This window comes from Danio rerio, chromosome 17 (genome assembly GCF_052040795.2).
Source record: "Danio rerio strain M-AB ecotype USA chromosome 17, GRCz13ab, whole genome shotgun sequence".
Lineage (NCBI taxonomy): Eukaryota > Metazoa > Chordata > Actinopteri > Cypriniformes > Danionidae > Danio > Danio rerio.
Window position 1 is genome coordinate 49,673,240 of NC_141037.1, and position 24,172 is coordinate 49,697,411.

A 24,172-nucleotide genomic window follows, 5' to 3' on the forward strand; every position below is an offset into this window, starting at 1 on the left:
GCCGAGGGCGCCCGCCAACGAGTGCTGCCCCGCCTGCGCCTCCGGCCAAGCGGGCGCTGCGTTCACCTCGAAAGCAGGCAGCCCCTCCTGCCCAGGGCGCCGTTAAGTCCGGTAAACGGACCGCGAAGCGTCCCTGAGACAGGCCATCCGGAGAAGAGGAAACTTGCTCTTTCCCCGCTGGAGGGTGGGGCCCCGATAACAACGGTACTTTTCAGTGCCACCAAAACATCAGTAAAAGAGCACTTTTTCCCTTCCCCGGATGTGACTGCACGAGTTCTGCCAGTCCGGGACGCGCTGCCTTCCGGCTCGCAGACTCTACGTGCTTCGCCAGTGGCTCACGAGCGCTGGGGGGACGGTCTCCCTTCCCTCAGCCCTCCAGCCCCCTCTCCGGAGTCAGGGTGCGGAGCCAGAGCGAATCGCTCTCCTCCAGCTTTTCTGCGGGACCCTCGTGCTTCCCGGATCAGCACACCCACTCCGCGCTGCCCCACCGCTGGTACGTCAGTGATTGTAGCGATGACTCCATTAGCGAGGGCTCTGCCTGCCTGGTTAGCGCGGGCCAGCCCCTCGCGGTGGCTCATACGCACAATCAGACTCGGTTACGCGATTCAGTTCGCGAAACGGCCCCCCAAGTTTACGGGCGTGTATTTCTCCAGGGTCAACCCCCTGTCCGCCCCTGTCTTGCGAGAGGAGATTGCTGCCCTCCTGGCGAAGGGTGCAATCGAGCCGGTTCCTCCAGCCGAGATGGAGAGTGGGTTTTACAGCCCATACTTCATCGTACCCAAAAAGAGCGGTGGGTCACGGCCAATCCTAGATCTGCGCGTTTTGAACCGCTGTCTGCACAAGCTGCCGTTCAGAATGCTCACGCAGAGGCGCATTCTCCAATGCGTTCGTCCTCGGGATTGGTTTGCAGCCATAGACCTGAAGGACGCGTATTTCCATGTCTCCATTCTTCCACGCCACCGCCAATTTCTGCGGTTTGCGTTCGAGGGTCGAGCGTGGCAGTACAAGGTCCTCCCCTTCGGGCTCTCCCTGTCTCCGCGGGTCTTCACCAAACTCGCGGAGGGTGCCCTAGCGCCCCTTCAGCTCGCGGGCATTCGCATACTCAGTTATCTCGACGACTGGCTGATTTTAGCCCACTCGCGGGAGCAATTGATTGTGCACAGGGACGAGGTGCTTCGGCATCTCCGCCTACTGGGGCTTCAGGTCAACCGAGAAAAGAGCAAACTCGCCCCCGTGCAGAGGATTTCTTTTCTTGGGATGGAGCTGGACTCGATCACCATGGTAGCGCACCTCTCCGAGGAACGCGCTCGCCTGTTGCTGAACTGTCTGAGGGAGCTCGACAGCAAACTAGTGGTCCCACTGAAGTTCTTTCAGAGGCTCCTGGGGCATATGGCATCCGCAGCCGCCGTCACGCCGCTCGGGTTGCTCCATATGAGACCACTTCGGCACTGGCTTCACGATCGGGTCCCCAGACGCGCATGGCACGCGGGCACACACCGGGTCTCGGTTACTGCGCTGTGTCGCCGCGCCCTCAGCCCTTGGAACGACCCCTCGTTCCTACAGGCCGGTGTGCCTCTAGGACAGGCGTCCAGCCATGTTGTTGTTTCAACAGACGCTTCCAACACGGGTTGGGGGGCCGTGTGTCGCGGGCATGCGGCTGCGGGCCTCTGGAAGGGTGCCCAGCTGCATTGGCATATCAATCGCCTAGAGCTGTTGGCAGTGTTCCTCGCTCTCCACCGCTTTTTACCGGTGCTGGAGCGGCAACACGTGCTGGTCAGGACGGACAGTACGGCGGCGGCGGCGTATATCAACCGCATGGGGGGTATGCGCTCTCGCCGCATGTCTCAGCTCGCCCGCCGTCTGCTCCTCTGGAGTCACCCGCGGCTGAAATCGCTGCGCGCCATTCACGTCCCAGGCACGCTCAATCGTGCAGCCGATGCGCTCTCACGACAGCTGTTACGCCCTGGAGAATGGAGACTCCACCCCGAGTCTGTTCAGCTGATATGGGCGCGATTCGGGGAGGCCCAGATCGATCTGTTTGCTTCCCCCGAGAACGCTCACTGCCAGTTGTTTTTTTCCCTGACCGAGGGCTCTCTCGGCACGGATGCACTGGCCCACAGCTGGCCTCGGGGCATGCGCAAGTATGCGTTTCCCCCAGTGAGCCTGCTCGCGCAGTTTCTGTGCAAGGTCAGGGAGGACGAGGAACAGGTTCTGCTAGTTGCGCCCCTTTGGCCCAACCGGACCTGGATATCAGAGCTCTCACTCCTCGCGACGGCCCTCCCCTGGCGGATCCCTTTGAGAGAGGACCTACTCTCTCAGGGACAGGGCACCATCTGGCACCCTCGCCCCGATCTTTGGAACCTCCACGTGTGGTCCCTAGACGCGAGGAAGACTTGGGTAACCTACCGACTGCGGTGGTTAATACCATCACTCAGGCTAGAGCCCCCTCCACGAGGCGCGCCTACGCCCTGAAGTGGAGTCTATTCACTGAATGGTGCGTCTCTCGCAGAGAAGACCCCCGAAATTGCCAGATTAGTGTTGTGCTCTCTTTCCTTCAAGAGAAGTTGGACAGCAGGCTGTCGCCCTCCACTCTCAAGGTTTACGTGGCCGCCATCTCCGCTTATCATAGCGCGGTAGCTGGCGGCACCGTGGGAAAGCATAACCTGGTCATCCAGTTCCTTAGGGGTGCTAGGCGAATTAATCCATCTCGCCCCCCTCTCATGCCCTCTTGGGATCTCGCCCTCGTTCTCACGAGTCTGCGATCCGATCCCTTTGAGCCACTCGAATCAGTATCTCTAAGATTTCTGTCCCTGAAGACAGCTCTGCTGGTTGCGTTGGCCTCCATCAAGAGGGTCGGGGACCTGGAGGCATTTTCGGTCAGTGACTCGTGCCTGGAATTCGGGCCGGATTACTCTCACGTTATCCTGAGACCCCGCCCCGGTTATGTGCCCAAGGTTCCTACCACCCCCTTTAGAGATCAGGTAGTGAACCTGCAAGCGCTGCCCCCGGAGGAGGCAGACCCAGCCCTTTCTTTACTTTGTCCAGTTCGCGCTCTGCGCATTTATGTGGACCGTACTCAGAATTTTAGATCATCTGAGCAGCTCTTTGTCTGTTATGGCGGTCGGCAGCAGGGAAGTGCCGTATCGAAACAAAGATTATCCCACTGGATTGTGGATGCCATTTCACTCGCTTATTCGAGTCGAGGTCAGCCGTGTCCCCCGGGAGTACGTGCACACTCCACTCGGAGCGTTGCATCCTCTTGGGCGCGTGCATGCGGCGCCTCTCTAACAGACATCTGTAAAACTGCGGGCTGGGCGACACCCAACACATTTGCAAGGTTTTACAATCTGCGAGTGGAGCCGGTTTCCTCAAGGGTATTAGGTAACCCTTTGGTGATTGAGGGACAACTCGGTAGGGTGTTGAAACACGCTTGCTGCGCCATTCTCCCTAACACGGAGGTACGTGCGCCTTTTTTATCTGTCAGTAAAGTTCCCCGTCAGGTGAGCCCTGCAGATTCCTCCGTGGCCCCCAGCACTGACTCAGCGGAGGAGTCACTTGCTGGCCCACTACGTTGTAGGTCTGCCCGCTGGTCAGCCCGCGTTTTGGGTATAGGTGCCTGCTATGCGTGATCCCCACTAGGCGATCCCATATGCTTATTCCGCCACGGTTAAGTCCCCCCCCTGGGCGGACCCGTGTCTTCCCTCTCCGCTAACCACTCTTTGCTATGCGTACTCCCCCTTTTTAGGGCTAGTCCATAGGTAAATTCTGCCATCTATCCCCCCCTTGGGTAACGGATGGCCTCCGCAGCGTCCTCCCTATCGGGATTGCACGCTTCCCAACGTACTGTCGTATTTCCTAGAATTATCTAGATGCTCACGACTTCCCAAAAAATATATCTAATTCCGTAAAACTTCTGTTGAAGTAGGATAAATTAGGGCCAGGGACACGTTGGAGGACCGCGCCCCCCATGATGTGGGTGCGTCACGCTTGCTTGACTATCTCCTCATCGGGGGTGTTGGTAAGGTGCAGTCATTATGGCGCTTTCCATATTCTCCCATTCATGGCACTGAAGTTCCCCAACCGAAGGGGAACGTTCGAGGTTACAGAAGTAACCCTTCGTTCCCCGAGGAGGGGAACGGAAGTGCCATATTCCGTCGTCATAATGACTGTCCCTTAGCTGTTTGAAAGTCTCTTCAGCTTAAAAGGATGGCGTCTGCTGGCTTCAGGTGTGCTTATATGCTGAGATGATTGCAGATGTCGCACACCTGCGCAAGCTTACGCTGCCAATTAATTTCATTCATTGGCCCGTTCAATACTCTCCAGATAAGCGGCTTCTGATACGAATCCTCCCATTCATGGCACTTCCGTTCCCCTCCTCGGGGAACGAAGGGTTACTTCTGTAACCTCGAACGATATCTCTGTTGATGGATGGTATTTAATGTCACATTCAGACTCATAATCTTAAAATGTGAGCAAAATCAGCCGTTTTATCATCACTTTAGAAATTACGCTATAGAGGATCATTCAAATACCAGCTCTAAAGTGACGTTGGTAAATTAGTAATGGCTTCTGCTGTTCTGACGTCAGCTGCAGATGTGAGTGAAGGGCGGAAAAAAGTAGTTCCTAATACAAAAGGGTTTTAGACTCTCCGTTTTTGATTTTCTTTTTTATATACACGATTGTGCCATCAAACTGTTGTATAAACGCAATATCACACTCGTAGCTGTGCGATATGGCTGTATATCGGCACTGGTGGGACGCTAAGACAGTCGCCCTGCAGCTTCATGCCAACGCACGCCTCCCACTAGTGCTGATATACAGCCATATCACACTGCTACGAGTGTGATATTGATCATATATACACACACACACAAACACACACGCACACACAGTTGAAGTCTAAATTATTAGCCCCCCTGAATTATTAAACCTGTTTATTTTTTCCCCAATTTCTGTTTAATGGAGAGATTTTTTTCAACACATTTCTAAACAAAATAGTTTTAATAACTCATTTCTAATAACTGATTTATTTTATCTTTGTCATGATGACAGTAAACAATATTTGACTAGATATTTTTCAAGACACTTCTACACAGCTTAAAGTGACATTTAAAGGCTTAACTATGTTAATTAGATTAACTAGGCAGGTTAGGGTAATTAGGCAAGTTATTGTATATTGATGGTTCGTTCTGTAGACTTCGGTAGATCGAAAAAATATATAGCTTAAAGGGGCTAATAATTTTGAAATTAAAGGTTGTCTTTTTTGTCAGACACTGCAATTTATTTATTTTTTAATGATTTTTTATTCAAATCATTCTAAATTGCATTCACTGTTATTTTAAACACTAAAAATATGTAAAGCTTCTGCATTTTGCTCTTTTTCCATATAATCACGGCTGAAAATGATTATCAGGCACTCCCAAAAAAAGAGCCAATAAATACTTTAGCCACCTCTTTCTCCTTTCTCCCCTCAGAGTCAGGCCTATGAGTTTCAGTTTGGTCTGGAATACGCCTGGACCATGTGTATATTTTCAGTCAGCATGACCTACAGCATCACCTGCCCCGTCATCGTACCTTTTGGTGAGTCTGAGTATGCTTTTTACTTCACCACAAACCGACCTTTTCTTTTAGCACTCCTTGTTCCATGCCCCAATTCTTCTTTCCTCCTAATTTGTGCTCAAACCCATTTGTCTCCTCTGCACCATTTGTGTGGTGTGTTTCTTTTGCTCTCATATCCTCTGTTGCCTGCAGCTCTCTCTTTGTCTGCCTTTATTTCTTCTTTCCGTCAGCCTTCATTTCTACCTCTGTGAGTGTTCTGATACCTCAGTCAGTGTGTGGGAGTCAGAGCCGTATCTCCAACAACATCTCAGTATCGCGGTGTGACATGGCCGCTAGGTGTGAACCCGCTGTAGTCTTCCAGACGCTGCGACCCGTCTAGCCAAGATCCAGACGCCCACTCCACGCCTGTTCTGTCACCAATACACACCATGACTGTTTATTTACTATACGCTGACATCCATCATCATCATTTTTCATTTACTTCTGAATTTATCTGCCAACTTGCATTCATGTGTGGTCTGGGTAAACAGGTAAATACTATACCTGTGAGGTAAGGTCCTAAGAGCAATATTTGGGTTTGATGAACCCAGAATAACAAATGTCTTAGCCAGTCAGTGTTTGTTTGCACTTTGACTAACTCACCAAGTTACTTTACTTCCAAGGTGCTCTGTAAAATAAGATGATTCTGCGTTTTAGATTTTTCTACATGATTTTGTTAGTTTAAACAACTTGCACTCTCTAAACTTGCTAATTGAACTTAACATGGTAAGTTTTCACTGTCTCAACTACAGTTGAAGTCAGAATTATTAGCCCCCCCTTTTATTTTTTATTTTTTAAATATTTCCCAAATGATGTTTACCAGAGCAAGGAAATTTTCACAGTATGTCTTATAATATTTTTTTTCTTCTGGAGAAAGTATTATTTGTTTTATTTTGGCTAGAATAAAATCAGTTTTTTAATTTTTTAAAAATCACTTTAAGGTCAAAATTATTAGCCCTGTTAAGCATTATATTTTTTGATTGTCTACGAAACAAACCATCATTATACAATAACTTGCCTATATACCCTAACATGCCTAGTTAAGGAGCCCCTATCATACATTAAAAAAGGGTCATATTTTGGTTTTAAGAGTCTCCAACACCAGGCTGATATGCATGCAAGGTCAAAAAAACACTTTCATGGTCTTTTAATAAGCATTTATGATTCGTTCAGCGATTCATTTGTTCCCAAACCTATCCTTAGCGTGAAGCTAATCTGCGATGATTGGATCAGTATGTTGTAATTGGTCGACAGCGTTCAGCGTGAGACAGAGTAAAATGCCCCCCACGGCTTATCAACATTATTGAAGAAGTCAGAGTGCATAGTGTATTTGTGAGCATACCTGCCAACACTCCTGTTTTTCCCGGGAGTCTCCCGTATTTCAGGCCCATCTCCAGCCACCAACTCATTTTGTTATTTATTCTGGAAACTCCCATAATTTTAACCACCCCATCTCCCCCCAATCCTCAACATTTTGGTACGGTCTGTGAAACCCCTGGGTCGCCAACATTGATATAGGATCATAGTAGTTACTATCACCATAGTACACAGAACCCGGTTCTCACAAGTATTATCAGGGCTGTCGCGTCTATAGAGGCGTTCTAGGCGGCCACCTTGAGCGGAATAGTGAGGGCGGCATCTACGAACTGCCCCCACCCCCCCAACGAATGCCCCATTGTAAGCGTGTAGATTCCAGAAGCATTCGAACTGCACAAGGCAGGGCCTATAATGCTGAGGTATTTTTGCAAAAATAAACCTCAACCACTGACTGTTCACACTTTCATCTTTGGGTAGAGAAAATAACACTAACTTACGTCACACTTTTAATAATATCCAGCTGAGCACAGCATCTTCATGACTTAATTCAACCTGCATCTGCTACAGTGTTTTGTCTTCCTCTTTTTCTTTGCTACTGTTTGTGGGCGGGGCCACATGTTTAAATTTTCCTGGGTTTGGGTGTGCAACAATTGGGTGGGGCTTACGTTTTATATCATTGTCATGCCAAAAAGGCTATAGACTCATTATCAAGATGATTCATTTGAAGCACTATGAGTCGACTCTTTTATAAATGAATCAGTAGTTTTAAATACTGTGCACTTTCAGGTTTAAGCCTTACCTGATCATTTTTGAAAACCCATAATAGGGGCTCTTTACCCTAATTAACCTAGTTAAGCCTTTAAACGTCACTTTAAGCTGCATAGAAGTGTCTTAAAATATCTTGTAAAATATTATTTACTGTCATCATGGCAAAGATAAAATAATTCAGTTATTGGAAATGAGTTATTAAAACTATTATGTTTAGAAATGTGTTGAAAAAAATCTTCTCTCCGTTAAACAGAAATTGGTTAAAAAAAACAAGGGGTCTAATAATTCAGGGCGGCTAATAATTCTGACTTTAACTGTAGTCTGATTTTAGCTGACTAAGCTTGGGTGTTTGTTGCTTCAACTTGAGTTACGATTGTCCCTGCAGTTACTTTGTAAGAACAATTCTTTTGTAAGTTAAATGACTATATAATGAAAATTGTAAAGACATCTATAGTAGTTGGGGTTCATTTTATTACCTGCCTATTATCAAGATATTAACTGTTTAGTTATAAATTATGAACTTTTTCTGCATTACTAATCTTACACAAAACCGAAACCCAACTTCTACCTTACTAACTATTAATAAACAGCTAATTAGTAGTTTATTACGCTAGTAGTGTTAGTAAAAGTTGCAGTAGATGATCTGCCAGAATGCTAGCATTATCATAATAGCTTAAAAATTTTACAACCCTCCCCTGCTGTCCAAAGCCAGGCCTCCTTAAGTCATGAACACACAAACGCGCACTGATTGGATATAACACTAATTCAGGGTTTGAAAAATTTTTGATTCTGCCTTTTTTGCCAGAAGCCTTTTCAGAAACAATCTTTCTTTTCATGCATACAAGGCCACGTTGGTCTGTCGGAAAGAAGTTCAGATTGATGCAGAGTTTGCCTGATGTTGTCTCTGTCAGCGGTAAATGCGTGCTTCTGCTTAAAAAGGCTGCACCGAAATTCAAATTTAAATTTGTTGACAGACAGTTTGAGATACCTGACGTAATTGAGTTATTTGTCGCTCCGGCAATTTTTAAATAAATGAACATTTTTTAGTTTATGCCTCACCCAGAATATAAAAATACATATAAATACATTTAGATCATTTACTATTGGAATGTGGAGAGACTTTCAACCAGCAAAACACAACTTGTTTCTGAAGACAATCACCTACTGCATCTTTAATGGTTTGTTAAACTAAAGTGTTACCAGAAAATCTGCTAGATTAAGTTTTTGTCAACTTAAACACCAGTAAATAGAAAATGTAAGTTAACCTATAAAAGTAAACTTTTAGGTCAACTATAACTTAGTCAACTAATAAATCTAAAGGTAAATATATTTACTAAGTGTTAAATAAATCATACTTAACTGAGTAAATTCAAAAAGATAACTAAAATGTTAAAAAAATGTGTGTACAATTGCAAAACGTCTAAAGCAAATATGCATTTAATATTTTCATCACAAAAGCCATAAAAGCAGAATTTAGACAAAGGTAGAAGGGACAGTGGTTGTCTCAGGTAGAGAATATTATTAGGACATTAACCACTTGGTAAAATCTGGACAATCAGATTTTAACACCTTTATACAAAAGCATTGGCACTGTACCAGCTTAGAAGGCTTCACAATTTGTTTTAAGGAACAATTCTTGCTATTATCAAATCATTAAGCATGACTTTTGCCTCAACAAACACTTACAGTAATCTACTGCTTATTAGTAGATATTAAAAGTACAACAGGAGATCTTGAAAAATGCTATCATTAGCCTGATAGCACAGAAAGCCTACTCTGCAAATCACCATCCAAAGCCACACCTCCTGAACACATGAACGCGCTCTAGACAACATCACTACAACATCACTAGAAAACTACATCATGCAACATTCACCAGAGAGAAAACTTTATTACAATACCAAATTTTGTAAAAAAGGTAGGTTGTTGATGTTTGTCGCCATTTTCTGTCTGAACCGTGTCAGTGAACATGCTGACTTTCTGTTTAAACAAGGGATGCAGTTGCATATTTTAACAAATTTTCATGCCCAAACGTTTGTGATTGGACAAACTTTTCTTGGTCCTACACCTTTTTACAGAATATTAAAATATATATAAATACATTTTTAACAATTCATTTAATGATCGCTATCAGGATGTGAGGAGACTTTCAACCAGCGCAATAACTAAAGTTTCTGAAGAAAATCACCAGTTGCACCCGAAAGATAGTGGTCTCAAAATTGGGTTTAGGTATTTAAAATAAGATCATGCAGTATATGTATAAGTACTTATAACAGCCAATATCTTAATAATAGGCAGGTAATAAACCACTAGTTAATAGTGAGAATGTGTTACTAAAAGAGAAGATTAATTGATAACTCCTACTTTTCATTTTTTGCAGGGTTGTTGTACCTGGTATTGAAGCATATGGTGGATCGGTATAATATCTACTATGCCTACACACCCACAAAGCTCAACCAGCGGATCCATGCGGCCGCCATCAGTCAAGTTGTTGTGGCGCCCATTCTCTGCATGTTCTGGCTGCTGTTCTTCTCTGTGCTTCGACTCGGTAGGTTCAAACAGAAATATATATCTGCCCCTGTTTTCAAGTGGATCTCAAATCCCACTTCAAATGTACTATGTAGTTATATTAATTTTATATATAGATAAATACAAAACAATTAGCCCTCCTGTGAAATTTTTATTCATTTCAAACATTTCCCAAGTGCTGTTTATTGGAAAGAAGATTTTGTTCAACATGTTTTTTAATATATTATAGTTTTAATAACTAAATTATTTTGTATTTTCCATGATGAAAGTTACTTTGCAAGAAACTTTTCAGCTACAGCAAAAGAGTCATTTAAAGGTTTATTAGGTTAGCTAAACTGTATACATTAGATTTTCTGCATTTTCATGAGCTTATGATATTTAATATGGAACTGTACATAAATATTGTGGAAGGTTATGTTAAAGCCATACAATTATACACAGCACTATAATTCAGTTGTACGTGCAAAATAATTTAATAAGTTTCAATAATTTATTCACCAAAATTTACCATGACTGCAGCAAAATTCAAATAGAAAAATTTGATCAAAAGATAAAATTATTTTGCTGCTTTTTTACATTTTTTATTTATTTTTCAGAATAAAGTGAAAAAAAGTTAAATAAAATGGTAAAATCTGTTATTCGGTAAATGCAAAAAAAATTTTTTTACTGTATATGCAAGTTTGGGTAATTAGTAGGGCTGTCAAAATTAGTGCGTTAACACATGCTATTCAATTGAAATATTTAACACGATATAAAAAAAAATTAGGCAATTAACGCACTTGCAGTTTTTTTTTTTTAGTTTCTGTCGTGGCCGACGTGTGTTCAGGGCAAGCGCGTCCATAAATGCGACCTCCTCTTCCCTCCTGGTCCTCACTTTCATCCGCGAACCGGTTACTTTTTTTTCACTTTTGGGTTAAGGGCGTTGAGATCGCCGTTTACCTAGAGTGCCAGTTCAGCTTGCTCCGGTACCGTGCATGTGTTTAACATGCAAAGAAATATTGATAAGACCAAGAAAGCGCTTTTAGAAGGAAAGTTTCAGTATAAAACAATTAATGTCGCATCACCAGGCGTTTCCTCCAGAGTTACATGTAATTTCGGGTATTTCATTTTTAATCTTTAGACTTTAACTGCAGTTCAGCAGTTCACTTTTATTCAGCAACATATTGTTCACGCCCCACTCAACTGTTGGATGAAAATATGAAGTAAGGACTGCTGGAGGAGTGCTGTTTTAATGGAAGTTGATACCGCATGGCGAACAGTAAAAAACCTCAGCATTTCGTGACTCGGGTGGTCCTTTAAGGTAATCAAAAATTGCTGCTTACATGGTAAAGTCCTAATTAGCATTACCCTTAATCATAAAATCTGAGTATTGGTGTCCATGTATATGTACTCAGAAAGTGCCAGATGATGTCGCAAGCTTTCAAAGACAGCCCATTCCTCTGCCTTTAAGTAGATTTCATGCGCTCGCAAATGTGTCATTAAGTTTGACGTGTTTCCCCCCTACACACAACTTTTGTAAAGCGACTACCTCACGTTGCTGTGTCAGAATCCTTGCTTGTAAAATACAGCCATATTTTAGAAAGCTAAGTTTAAGCAAATTTGATGAACGTGATCGTGCGTGTTGATGAATTTGAAGGGTGTCGCTCACCGGGTGGGCTGTACTACATGCGTTTTCTGTGTGTATGTATGCGTGTGTGAGTTTCCTAACAACAGGAGCAAACGCATGACATTGCTGACGTTGTCAAAAGTCTCTTTAAATCATTCTACATGTATTCTATAGTCTTTGCGGCGTCCGTATCCCTCAAAGCTGTTCAGAATTAGATGTTGAGAGATTGTGTGACCAAAGTCCCTGTAAGAAGTCTATAGTCTTTGGTACGTTCCTTTGATGTACCCCTTGGCCACATTGTCCCCTGATAATTTCAATAGACTGGACTGTCTTAGCAACTGGCTAAATGTTAAGGAGGACTAAGCAAAATTGTTCCTACTTTATAATTAATGTTCTCAACTCGCAATACAACTTTACAATGAGTACAATTGTTTGTATTTAATTCTTTTATTATTATTATTATTTTCCATTTTTCTTATTTGCAATGCCTGTATTTTGGCATTGATTTTTTTTTTTATTCAAATGGCACTTACATGCCTGTGTTTTCATTTCTGTAATAAATATGGCTTTTCACGGTTAATCATGATTAATTACAAAAAAAGTGTGATTAATTAATTAAGTAGTTGACAACTCTAGTAATTAGGCAAGTTATTGGACGACAGTAGTTTTTTCTGAAGCTGTATGAAAAAAAACTCCTTTAAAAAAATGAAAAACTGCTTTTATTCCAGTCAAACAAACAAAAAAGAAAGAATACTTTTAAATTTTCCTTTCTAAATTTAAGATCACTTGATACAGAGTTACATTAATATAGAAACGTATTAATTGATTTTGAGAAATGGCTGTTATTAATAGAAAATCTGTTTAACCAAACTGACTAATGAAAATGCTCGTTAAAAAATAAATTGGATTGCAATTTTTCTTGATTTACTTTACAATTTGTGTTATATTATTATCTATTTATTTCTCTATAGTCCAAGGACTTTGCACTGTAAAAATATCAGTGATTTCTAATTATTAATGATTTTGAATTGATTAATTGGCCTTTATCTCTGTTCTATTAACTTTAGATTTTGAAAAAATGTTTAAAAAAATTTACTTTTATCGACATTTTTTGTCATTTGAGCCAATATACATACAGTATAGGTTGGTCATAAAAAAAGATCTAAAATTATGGAAATGAGCTGCCTGAACTTGATTTTGGTTTTTTGACATATTTATTTTTCCTATACAATATAATCTTTTAGACTACTAAATAAAAGTCACTTTTGCACAGTGTGAAGCAGAGATCAAAGTCCTAAAATGCAGTTCTGAAGTACAAACTAAAGACACCCATGAATCACAAAGTGCAGGCGACTGTTAATTAACAGCTTTATTACAGTTTGTGGTATCACTAAGAATATTGGGTGTTGATTGATGTTACACAGTATCCAAACTAGACAAAATAGCCAAGTCAATCAATGAGCAACAACATATTTAGCAAATTCATGTGTACCATAGGCCTGTCAAGTTTAAAACTGTTTTAGGTTTGTTTTAATTCAACATGGCTATTTAAGTTAAACTGTAATAACCACATATTAACCTTGATTTTTGCTATATCTTCAAATAAAAAAGTTAGGACAGTATGGAAAAAGTAAATAAAAAAGAAAGTAGCAATTTCCAAATTTACTTTGACTTGTATTTCATTGCAGACAATACAACAAACATTATTTAATGTGTTCCCCATGATTTTTAATTTATTTTATTTTTAAAAAATAAACATGTATTCCAATTTTAGTTCCCCTTCATTGGAACGACGATGTGTGTCTAGATAAAGATACTTTGGGAGATCGCTAGACGACGAATCACTCAGATCAGTAAGAAAACGGGCCTTTGAATGCCAAATGAATAGGCAGAGCTCAGCTACACAGGTGCCAGCAATTAAGCATTAACAGAGTATATCAGTTGGCGCGTGTGAAGTGAGCATTAGATTTTCGCTTCAGAGCCTCACACTACAGACTAAAGAGTACCTCTGCTAAGCTGATTTCTTTAAGAAAGCAATATTCCTACCAGTGTGTGCGACAAAATGTGACAGCAGCGGTCAGCAGGCTTCTTTCCCATCCCCTGGACTTCTCGCAGGTAGCTAAAAGAGCAGTTTTCACTAAAAAAGTACATCCTAAGAGAGCAACATGGTCGAGCAATACTTCCTTTTCAAGACACTTTCCAACTGTGCAGTTATGAATGCGTTTATGAACAGGTCCAGCATGTGAGGGTATGGCTATTGCGCAGTTGAGATCGTGGCTTGGAAGCCAACCCTTTTGCTCCCCGTGAATGTGGTTAGCAACGGGCAGATCTGGGGATCACAGTGGGGGTTTATCCGTTGTCACCGGGCCCACAGACCCCCACTCCTCCATAGCACGCCCTAGTGGCAGCTTCAAGTGTTTGTTTCAGTTTATCCCCTGGGATGCCCGTGCCTCCGCATGATTACACAGCCGATCAGACGTCCAGAGCGACATTGGAGGGAGAGCTTTCATGCTCAGATGACAGACAAGGCTATCTACCACACTCCGGGGTGAAATGTGTGGCGACTGATCTCATGTCAGACACGATAGCTGGGCTTCCTGTGCTGCTTCCATGTAGTTAGAGATGGCTAGACCCCATTTTTACCGATAGGCCAACTAGAGGGACGTGTGCAACATGTGGGCGGATATAGGATTAATCTTCCAAGCTCCTCCCGGGGTGCACAACGAGCACATGCAGGCGTAGAGGGCATTTTTCTCTGCCCAGTTCTCATGTGCTTCCACCTTCACCTCCCTTGATAAGCTGAGACCCCCGTTCAAGGTGGGTGGGTTATCTGTGTCCCTCACGGCCAGAGGCCACACCGTTTCGGGCCATGCTGCTTCTGCCCTGCATCACTGTACACTGTATGTGGATGATGGGCACACAGTGGTCCGAAAATGCCACCCTTGGATTAATTTGATTTCTTGGCAGGCCCATATCCAAGGTAGGCCTCTTTGACGACACTATCTGGGAATTTATCCAGGAGTCCTTGGTGGTGAGAGAGCAGCTATGCGCGATGGAGCAGGTCATCTCGTGGTGGGCTCAAAAAACTGCTCCTCCACCGCACCTGTCCGCACTGGCTGTTCTTCACCGAGAGCGCTCTTTCCGAGGCTCCAGGATGCTCCACCGTCACAGCACATTCCACTGACTAGTCCACAGGAAGTTGATGCTCCATCACTAAGCAGCTTTTTTTCTGTATCATCAGCCGAAGGGAAGTGCCGTATCAAAGCAGAGGTTGGTCCAATTGATAGCCATCGCCCCTGTCTAGTTGTGCCTCTCTAACAATACTGTTGAGCTGCAGCCTGGGCAACACCTAACACATTTGCAAGGTTTTATAATCTTCGAGTGGTGCCATTTACTTCTGAGGAAATACTTTATTTTGATGGTTCATTTGAGTATTAGTATACTGTCTGTTTAATATCTGTTGATACATGTACTCAAAAGACAGGTAACTGACTATAAGAAACTTTGCAGGTACATTTCACCTTACACTTAACCTAACCATAAATCCAACCCTACCCCCAACCTAACAGTCTACTTATAATCTAATGAGAATTAATTAGCATGCAATGTAAAATAAACCGTCAAAATAAAGTATGACTGCTCCTGATTACTGGGTAACCCTGGTCATTCAGTAAAACACTAAACTCAGTGTAAAAACGATTGTTGCGCCATGCTGCCAAACATGGAGATACGTGCACTTATTCTGCTCTGCTAAGTAAGTTCCTCATTTGGTGAACCCTAAAGAGCTCCTCTAAGGCCCCCAGCACCTGACTCAGTGGAGGAGCCGATTTTAAATTCTTTCAAATTTTTTTAAAGGGCCTAGGGTATGTTGATAGGTTGCACCTTTGATGATGCTTGTGCGCTCACGCTATGCTTGGCAAACTTCACATCAAAGGCATGACATGCTTATCTGCTGTGGCATTTTCCATACATTCTTCCAAAGTGTCTTTATCTAGACACGTCAGAGTTCCCATTAAGGGGGGACGTTTCAGTAATGAATGTAACCCTCGTTCCCCGAATAGGGAACTGAGACTTGTGTCTCTGAGGCCACAGCAGCTGAGACTCCAGTCGTTAGCTGAGTGATTGCCTTTTCAGCAGGCAAAAAATCAAGTGCTCACTTCACAGGTGCTAGCTGATATACTCTGTTAATGATTAATTGCTGGGCACCTGCAGAGCCAAACTCTTCCAATTCATTTGGCATTCATTGGTCCGTTTTCTTACTTTTCAGAGTGATTAGACATTTATTGGTCCCCTAAAGTGTCTTCATCTAGACACACGTCTCCGTTCCCAAGAGGAACAAGGGTTATGTTCGTAGCTGAGACGTTCTTGCAACACATTTAAAAAAACCGATGAAACAGTAAAGCATTTACCACTTAATTTTGTAATTTTGCCATTCATTTTCACAATACTTAAAAGATATTTAGGGACTGAAGACACCAAGTGATAAATTGTTTCGGGGAATTTTATCCCATTCTTCCTGCCAACAAGTCTTAAGGTGGGCAACAGTACGAGTTCTTCGTTGTTGCATTTTGCGCTTCAAATGTGTCAAAATTTTGCATTTCAAAATGTGCTGCTACACATTCAGGCCAGTGAAATACCTGTATCCTTTTCCTTGGCAGCCAGGACTTTGTAATATGTGCAGAATGTTATTTTGCATTGTCTTGTTGAAATATGCTTAGGTGTCCCTGGAAAAGAAGGCATCATATTGTGCTCCAAAATCTCTATGTACTTTTCAGCATTAATGGTTCCATCACAAAAGTGTAAGGTACCTTTGCCAAGGGCACTGACACAACCCCATTCCATGACAGACCCTGGCTTTTGGACTTTTTGCTCGTAGCAGTCTGGATGATCAATTTCAGCACACATTGTCAGTTTTTTTCCCAAAAAATACCTAAAATACAGATACATCTGACCACAGTACATGTTTTCACTGTGTAATAGCTTATCTCAGATGCCAAAGAAGTCGACAGCGATTCTGGACACTGTTAACATAGGGCTTCAATTTGGTGCAGTAAAGTTTTAACAGCCATTTGTGGATATAACTACATATTGTGGTACTTGACAAAGGTTTGTCAACATAGTCCTGAGCCCATGTGGTGATATTGCTTATAGATAAATGACAATTCTTGAAGCAGTGGCGTCTAGGAGATTATGATATTTCAGCTTAGGCTTGCATCCTTGTTTTTGTGCACTAAAAAATTCCTCCCGTTCGGATCACTACGAGTTTATGTTGAGTTGATCAACTCAGGGATTCATTTAGAAGTATCAATCACTTTAATTTTTATAAAACAGGCCGATAGAATGCCCATGAGATTGGCAAGCGCAGCTCTCGCAGGTGCAGCCACTCCGCAATTAGGCGTATAAAAGGCTGCATGCAAGAGGAGCTCCTCAGGCTTTGTTACAGAGCCTCACTCGCGCATGAAGCCTTTTCTAAAAGCTACAAAAAGCAGTGGTGTGTGTGGCACTTCAGCAATGCTGGTCTGGGTCCCATTCCTGTCTGCCTCACAGGTTTCCGGTAAGTGTTTTTAAGAAGCACACAGCAGTCCTTTAAGAGCAGTTTCCTCTAAAAATTCAACATGCCTTCTGGCCCGTGCATTTCTGGATGCTGGGGTTCCCTGCTCCCAAAGAATTGTTCGAGTACTATGTGGCGTATCTGGGCAACTAGCATGTCAATGCAATGCTCGGGAACAAATCATACTCTTGTTGCGAGGTGCAAACCACCTCTGTACCTCCCTGTATTGCGGGGGACCAGAGGCTTTCAACTGGAACTCAATTGCCGGCTAATCCCTGCAGTCCTCTTGTTTCTGATCAGCGTGCCCCATCAAGGACTTGACTGATACTGCATTTGCTTCCTCCAGGATCACTGATTTATCGTTTGATGACTCAGGTGACCAGATGTTCTTTGCAGCATCAGAGGGTGGGCTCTCCATTACTGATGACAGTCCCGATCCGCTTCCACCCTCTGGGGTGCCTGTGGTTTCAGATCAGGAATCAGACGTGGTGGCTATGCTTTTCCGGGTGGCCATGGCGGTTGGTCTGGAGATTTCACTGTAAAACCCTCTCAGATCCCCTGTCCCCTTCCTTCCAGAAGTGCATGAGAAGCTTATTCAGGCTTGGAAGACCCCAAGGATGAGAGATGTGGACAAAGGTCACTTTCTTGATGCTCTTATTTTACAGGCTGGCCTATTTGGCTACACCGTCGGGGACTTTAACCAGGAATTCTTGGCGGTGAAGGAGCAGTCCAGGGCCATGATGGTCATCTATCAATGGCCCAAGACTAATAAGCTGCCGGTGGCTGCGGCAACTGCTCCTCACCAAGGACATCCCCCTGCATCATCTTTCACCACTTTACAAACGGCCCCCTCTCCATCGGGGTGTCTGTGTTAAGCTTGTAGCAGGAAGGCAACATCCCTGCCTCAGGGTGCTGCTAAGTCCGGTAAACGGCCAGTGAGGCATCCCTAAGACATGCAACCCCAAGGTGAGAGGATCTGCTCACTGAACCATCACTTCCCGCCAAAAGCAACATCTCTCTGCTGGCCTCCGAGCTGGCAGCCCCCAATTCCTTCTTAAAAGAGTGTTTTCCATTTTCTCTGGGTGCACACTCGTAGGTGCTGCAGGTCAGGGATGCACTGCCTTCCACCCATGACCTGTAAAACCCCCCCACCTGTGAAAGCCTCATCCCCGGGCAAGAGTCTGGCTTCTTTGCGTTGTCTAAGGAATAAGGCGAATAAGGCCTCTGGGCCTGCCTGTCCTTCTTTGTAACGTGATGAGGTGGGCCCTCATATCCTGGCAAGCTACCCCATCGCTGGTGCGTCAGTGGTCGTTTCAATGGTGCCTATCGTGCGGGCTCTGCTGGTGTGGTTAGCGATGCTCAGCCCATCACGGTGGGTTATTTGGTCAAACAGACTTGGCTATGTGATTAATTTCGCCCGACCGCCTCCCAAGTACTGGGGCATGCATTTCTCTGTGTTGAGAACCACAGCTACCCCTGTGAATAGATTACAGTCCTACTGGCGAAAGACACAATCGAGCTAGTCCCTCCAGTCGACATAAAGGCCATGTTCTACAGCCCATACTTTATTGTGGTCGAGGTCAATCCTGGATCTGCACGTCCTGAACCGGTATCTGTACAAGATACCATTCAGGATGCTCACACAGAAACACATCACTGTGTGTGTCTGTCTCCAGGGTTGGTCCACAGCTATCAACCTAAAAGACACGTATTTCGAAATCTCAATTTTGCCACGACACTGACTGTTTCTGCGGTTTGTGTTCGAGGGTCAAGCATGGCAGTATAAAGTCCTCCCCCTCGGGCTTTACCTGTCTTTGCAAAGGTCATGGTGGGTGCGTGGAGTGGGTGTCTCTCTGGAGAACTTAACTTGTCAATGCTAACCTGTCTGGAGCTGGCTGGGAAACACGTACTGGTCAGGACAGATAGCACTGCCAGGGCGGTGGCCGCTTCTGCCGCATGTCTCAGCTCACACGCCATCTGCTCCTCTGGAGCCTCATGCAATTCAGATCACTGCATGCCATCCATATTCTGGCTGAGTTTAACCATGCAGCCGATGCACTCTTACAGCAACTCCCGGAACTTCATGGAAGAATGGAGGCTCCACCCTGGTGCAGCCCAGTTGAAATGGAAATGTTTTAGTAAGGCCCAGGTCAACCTGTTCACTTAGCTGAGACCACCCATTGCCAGTGGTTTTATTCCCTGACCAAGGGCTCCCTCAGCACGGATGCACTGGCTCACAGCTGGCCCTGGGATATGCGCAAATATGCGTTCCCCTCTGTTAGCCTGCTTGCACAGACACTGTGCAAGGTCAGGAAGGACGAGAAGCAGATCTTGATTTTTGCGCCTCATTGGCCCAACAGGACCTGGTTCACAGAGCTTACATTCCTCGCGACAACCCCTACCTGGCAGATTCCTCTGAGGACGGACCTTCTTTCTCAGGGAGAGGGCACAATCTGGCACCCACGTCCTGCTCTCTGGAACCTCCACATGTGTCCCATAGATGTGAGGTGGAAGACTTAGGTGACCTACCGGCCTCTGTGGTTAACACCATCACCCAGGCTAGAGGCAGGCCTACACCCTAAGGTGGAGTCTGTTCATTGAGTGGTGTACTTATACCCTCTTGGGACCTCTCTGTGGTCCTATCCAAACTGCGGAGACATCCATTTAAACCTTTCGAGTCAATATCTTTTAAAATCCTGTTGCTTAAGACAGCTCTGTTCAAGAGGGTCCGGCGTTTTTGGTCAACAAATCATGCCTTAGATTTAGACTGGCTAACTCTCATGTTACCCTGAGACCCTGGCCCGGCTACGTGCCCAAGGTTCCTACCACTCCTTTCAGGGTGCAGGCAGTGAACCTACAAGCACTGCCACTGGAGGAGGCAGACCCAGCCCTCTCACTGCTGTGATCTGTCCACCCACTGCGTGTGTACGTTGACCGCACTCAGAGCATAAGATCCACTGAGCAGCTCTTTGTCTGTTTTGGAGGTTGGCAGAAGGGATGTGCTGTATCTAAACAGAGGTTGGTCCACTGGAAATTGGATGCCATCGCCTTTGTGTACCTCAAGGTGAGCCGTGTCCCTCGGGGGTGAGAGCACACTCTACCAGTGGTGTTACCTTCTATTTGGTGTTAGCATGCAGTACCTCTCTAACAGACATCTTAAGAGTAGAACCGATAACTTCCTGGAGGCTGGGTAACACCAGTCATTCAGAAGAAAACTAAGCTCAGTGTCAAAACAACAGGTGCAGGTCTATTACGTTGTTTGTTTGCTTACTGGTCATCCAGTGGTCAAGGTAACTTTGCCAGCTACGTGTGGTTTCCTTTTTAGGTTACACCCATATGCATTACTAGACCATGGTGTGTCCCTTTACCCAGGTGGACCAGTGTCTTCCCTACCAAGCAAACCATCTCTCCATATGTAGTGCTCATTCTACCTAGGGCAAGTCCATATGTGATTCTTTTTACAGGTCTCCCCATTAGGGTAGCAGTGGTCTCTGCAGCGTCCTTCCCCTTTGGGACTGGCATTCTTTCCCATCATATTGTTGTATTCTAGGTAAGCCGCAGCCTAAGTTGCTAGGCATGAATGGTGAGTACGACTTCCCAAAGTATTTCCCCTATTAGGGTAATTAAGGCCAGGGAAGTTGGATGATTACGTTTTTGGTGGTGTTTTGGTGTACATGCTACTTGCCTAACACTCAACACCCCAAAGTGCACGATGGGTTCATCTCTTTTGGCATTTTGAATATTTTCCTTTAGTCGATCCACTTAACATAAACTCATAGTGATAGACTGAGGGCATAGTCATTCCATTGGCCTGTTTTACACAAGTTAAAGAGATTGGTGCTTCTAAGCGAATCCCCTAGCCAACCGACATAAACGTCTCCGTTCCCTCTTTCTCCTAAGTGTTTAATTATGCTAAGCATTGTTGATGGTGAAATATACAAATGTCTCTCTGTTTTTTTAGGAACATTGTTTTTGAACATTTCAATAATTTTCTCACGTATTTGTTGGCAAACTGGCGATCTTCAGCCCATCTTTTCCTAAAGGACTAGACCTTTCTTGGATGCTGCTTTTGTACCAAATCATAATTACAATCACCTGTTGACATCACCTATTTCAAATCACATGATTATTTAAACATTATACCTGATTACTAACCCTAAGTTGCTACTGTCTCAACTTTTTTTGGAATGTATTACAGTTTACTGTACTTTACTGTATTGTACTTTATTACAAGAAAAAAAATACAAATGAAATAAAATTGATGAGACAAAACATGAAATATTTTGTGTTCATATTGTTTGCATTGAAATACAAGTCAGAGTAAATTTGGAAATCCCTACTTCTTTTTTTATTTGAGTTTTCCATACGGTCTCAACTTTTTTCTGATTTGAGGTTGTATATTAATGTGCATGAAAACTGTGTTCCTCCAAATGACAATGTCCTCAAAAGAACACACTTTTACTTCAATAAACTATGGTTCATTTTCATAAGACATGTTCATGTTCACCACCAGAGCAAGAATAAACCACACAAGGCCCAGATTCAGGCTATCTAAATCCCAATTCTCAAAAACAAAAACCCAACTGTCAATTTTCATGAAGTGATGGTGATAAAATGTGGAATTTATTGCAGCATTAATTCCAAATGCTGAGCCACTTTGATGGCTAATTAGAGCCACAGAATCCTTCCTTATTCTAATTATGAAGATATTTCGCTGACTCAAGCTGCCTGAGGTAATTTCAGTTTTTTTGGGGGAAATTTTAGTCTAGACTGTGGTCTTCTCTAAGGATATAATAAATGTATGTTTCCAGAAGCAGACCTAAACTGAGAGACTAGTAATGAGACCCAGATCAAGGAAATGTTTGTGTGGTCTTCAGAGATCTTTAGACAAAGACCACAAGATCAGGACTCCAACTTTGTCACATATTAAAACATACACTGGTGGTTTATCTCCTTTGCAGGTCCAGTGCAGCCCATTACTCTGTTCACCTTCATTACTCTCCTGTGCTCCATTGCCTTCTCCTGCTTTGGATTCTGTATGAAAAAACTACGAGCTGACAGATCAACAAGCTATCAGGTCAGCCACAGAAGCCTTTATCTTGAAACTTAAAAACTGTAATACTAGGGTGTGTTTCACCAAAATGATCAGAGAAACATATGCTGTTATATTTTTTTCTCAAGTAAAATAACAAATATTATATATATATATATATATATATATATATTTGCATAGTCACATATTTTTATTAGTTTATAAATAAACAATACATTTACAGCATTTATTATTTATAGTTTCCACTCTGACGTGTGTCTGGAAAACACTTTGGGGAGATCACTAGACCACTGACCGATCACTTTTGAAGAGTAAGAAAACAGGCCACAGTGGTTGTGTCGGTTCATCCCCCGAGATGCCCACGCCTCCGATTTATGACACTGGAGATCAGACACCCATTGCAATATCGGAGGGCAAGCTGTCATGTTCAGATGACAGACCGAGCTCGCTACATCCTATTGGGTGCAATGCATCTTCATGGGAATTCTGACGTGTGTCTGGAAAACACTTTGGGGAGCTCACTAGATGACCAATAACTCTGAAGAGTAAGAAAACAGGCCACAGTGGTTGTGTCGGTTTATCCCCCGAGATGCCCGCGCCTCCGATTTATGACACTGCCCATTGCGACATCGGAGGGCAAACTGTCATGTTCAGATGACAGACCGAGCTCACTACATCCAATTGGGTGCAATACATGGACATGGTTATCGAGTAGGACATGATGGTTGTACTTCCCGGGATGCTTCGACAGTGTGGTTGGAGAAGGCTTGTCCCCCAAGTCTTACCGCTGGACCGACAAGAGGGATGCAACGTGCTGGCTTATATAGGATTAATTTTCCCAGCTGCCGTCCCCTTCTTCCCAGGGATGCACAGCAAACACACGCAGATATAGAGGGCCTTTTTTCACCCAGTCCTTGTACACTCCTGCCTTCACCTCCCTTGATTGCAACTCCCTTGATGAGATCCCTGTCCAAGGCGGGTGGGTTATTTGTGTCAGCTAGAGTCCACACCACTGCGGACCATTCCGCTTCTGCCCTGTACCACAGCAACACCTGTCTGTGCTGCACAAGGGCAGTTTTTTCCTCAGGCTTACTGCGGTCAAGTCGGCTGCGCATACCCTGGGGAGGACGATAGCCACACAGTGGTCCGGAAATGCCACCCTTGGCTTACACTGCACCAATCCAACAAAGTGCGTTTTCTTGGCATGCCCATATCTCAGGCAGGCCTACTCAGTGACAGTTCGGGGACTCAGTGGTGAGAGATCAACCATGCATGATGGAGCAGGTCATCTCTTGGTGGGCTCGGAAAACTGCTTCCCCACCAGAGCCATCCACGCTGGCTGTTCCTTGCCGAAAATACTGTTTCTGTGTCTCCAAGATGCTCCGCCATCACAGCCCGTTCCACTGGCTAGTGACACTCCGAGGCCCCCTGCAGGAAGTTAACGCTACCGTCACAGGACACCTATAAGTCCAGTTACCAGACCATGACGCAAACCTGAAGTGTGCTGCTCGGAGAGGAGGAGAATAGTTTTTTTTCATGGTAGAGGGCTACCCCCCCTCCCCCCTGTAAAGAAATGTTGCAATCCAAAAAAGAGCAGCTTTTCCTCCATCTTCCTGTGACGTGCTGCCTTCCAGCTCTTAGCTTTAGTGCACTTTGCCACAGGCTTTTGAGGGTGCCAGAGGACGAGCTCCTTCTCTCGCACCTCCAGCCACTTTGCGGTATCCTGGGAGAAAGTTAAGAGTCAATCTCT

The 24,172-nt window shown here is 44.2% G+C and overlaps 1 protein-coding gene across 2 annotated transcripts in view; it reads left to right on the top strand.

The window, feature by feature from the left end:
• Positions 1 to 24,172, top strand: part of tmem63c (transmembrane protein 63C) — a 143,198-nt gene that overhangs the window by 109,113 nt on the left and 9,913 nt on the right. For both annotated transcript variants that reach the window (XM_087288322.1, NM_001159836.1), the window contains 3 exon segments: positions 5,475 to 5,580; positions 10,064 to 10,231; positions 22,331 to 22,446. In XM_087288322.1, the coding sequence (XP_087144448.1) occupies positions 5,475 to 5,580; positions 10,064 to 10,231; positions 22,331 to 22,446 (390 nt within the window).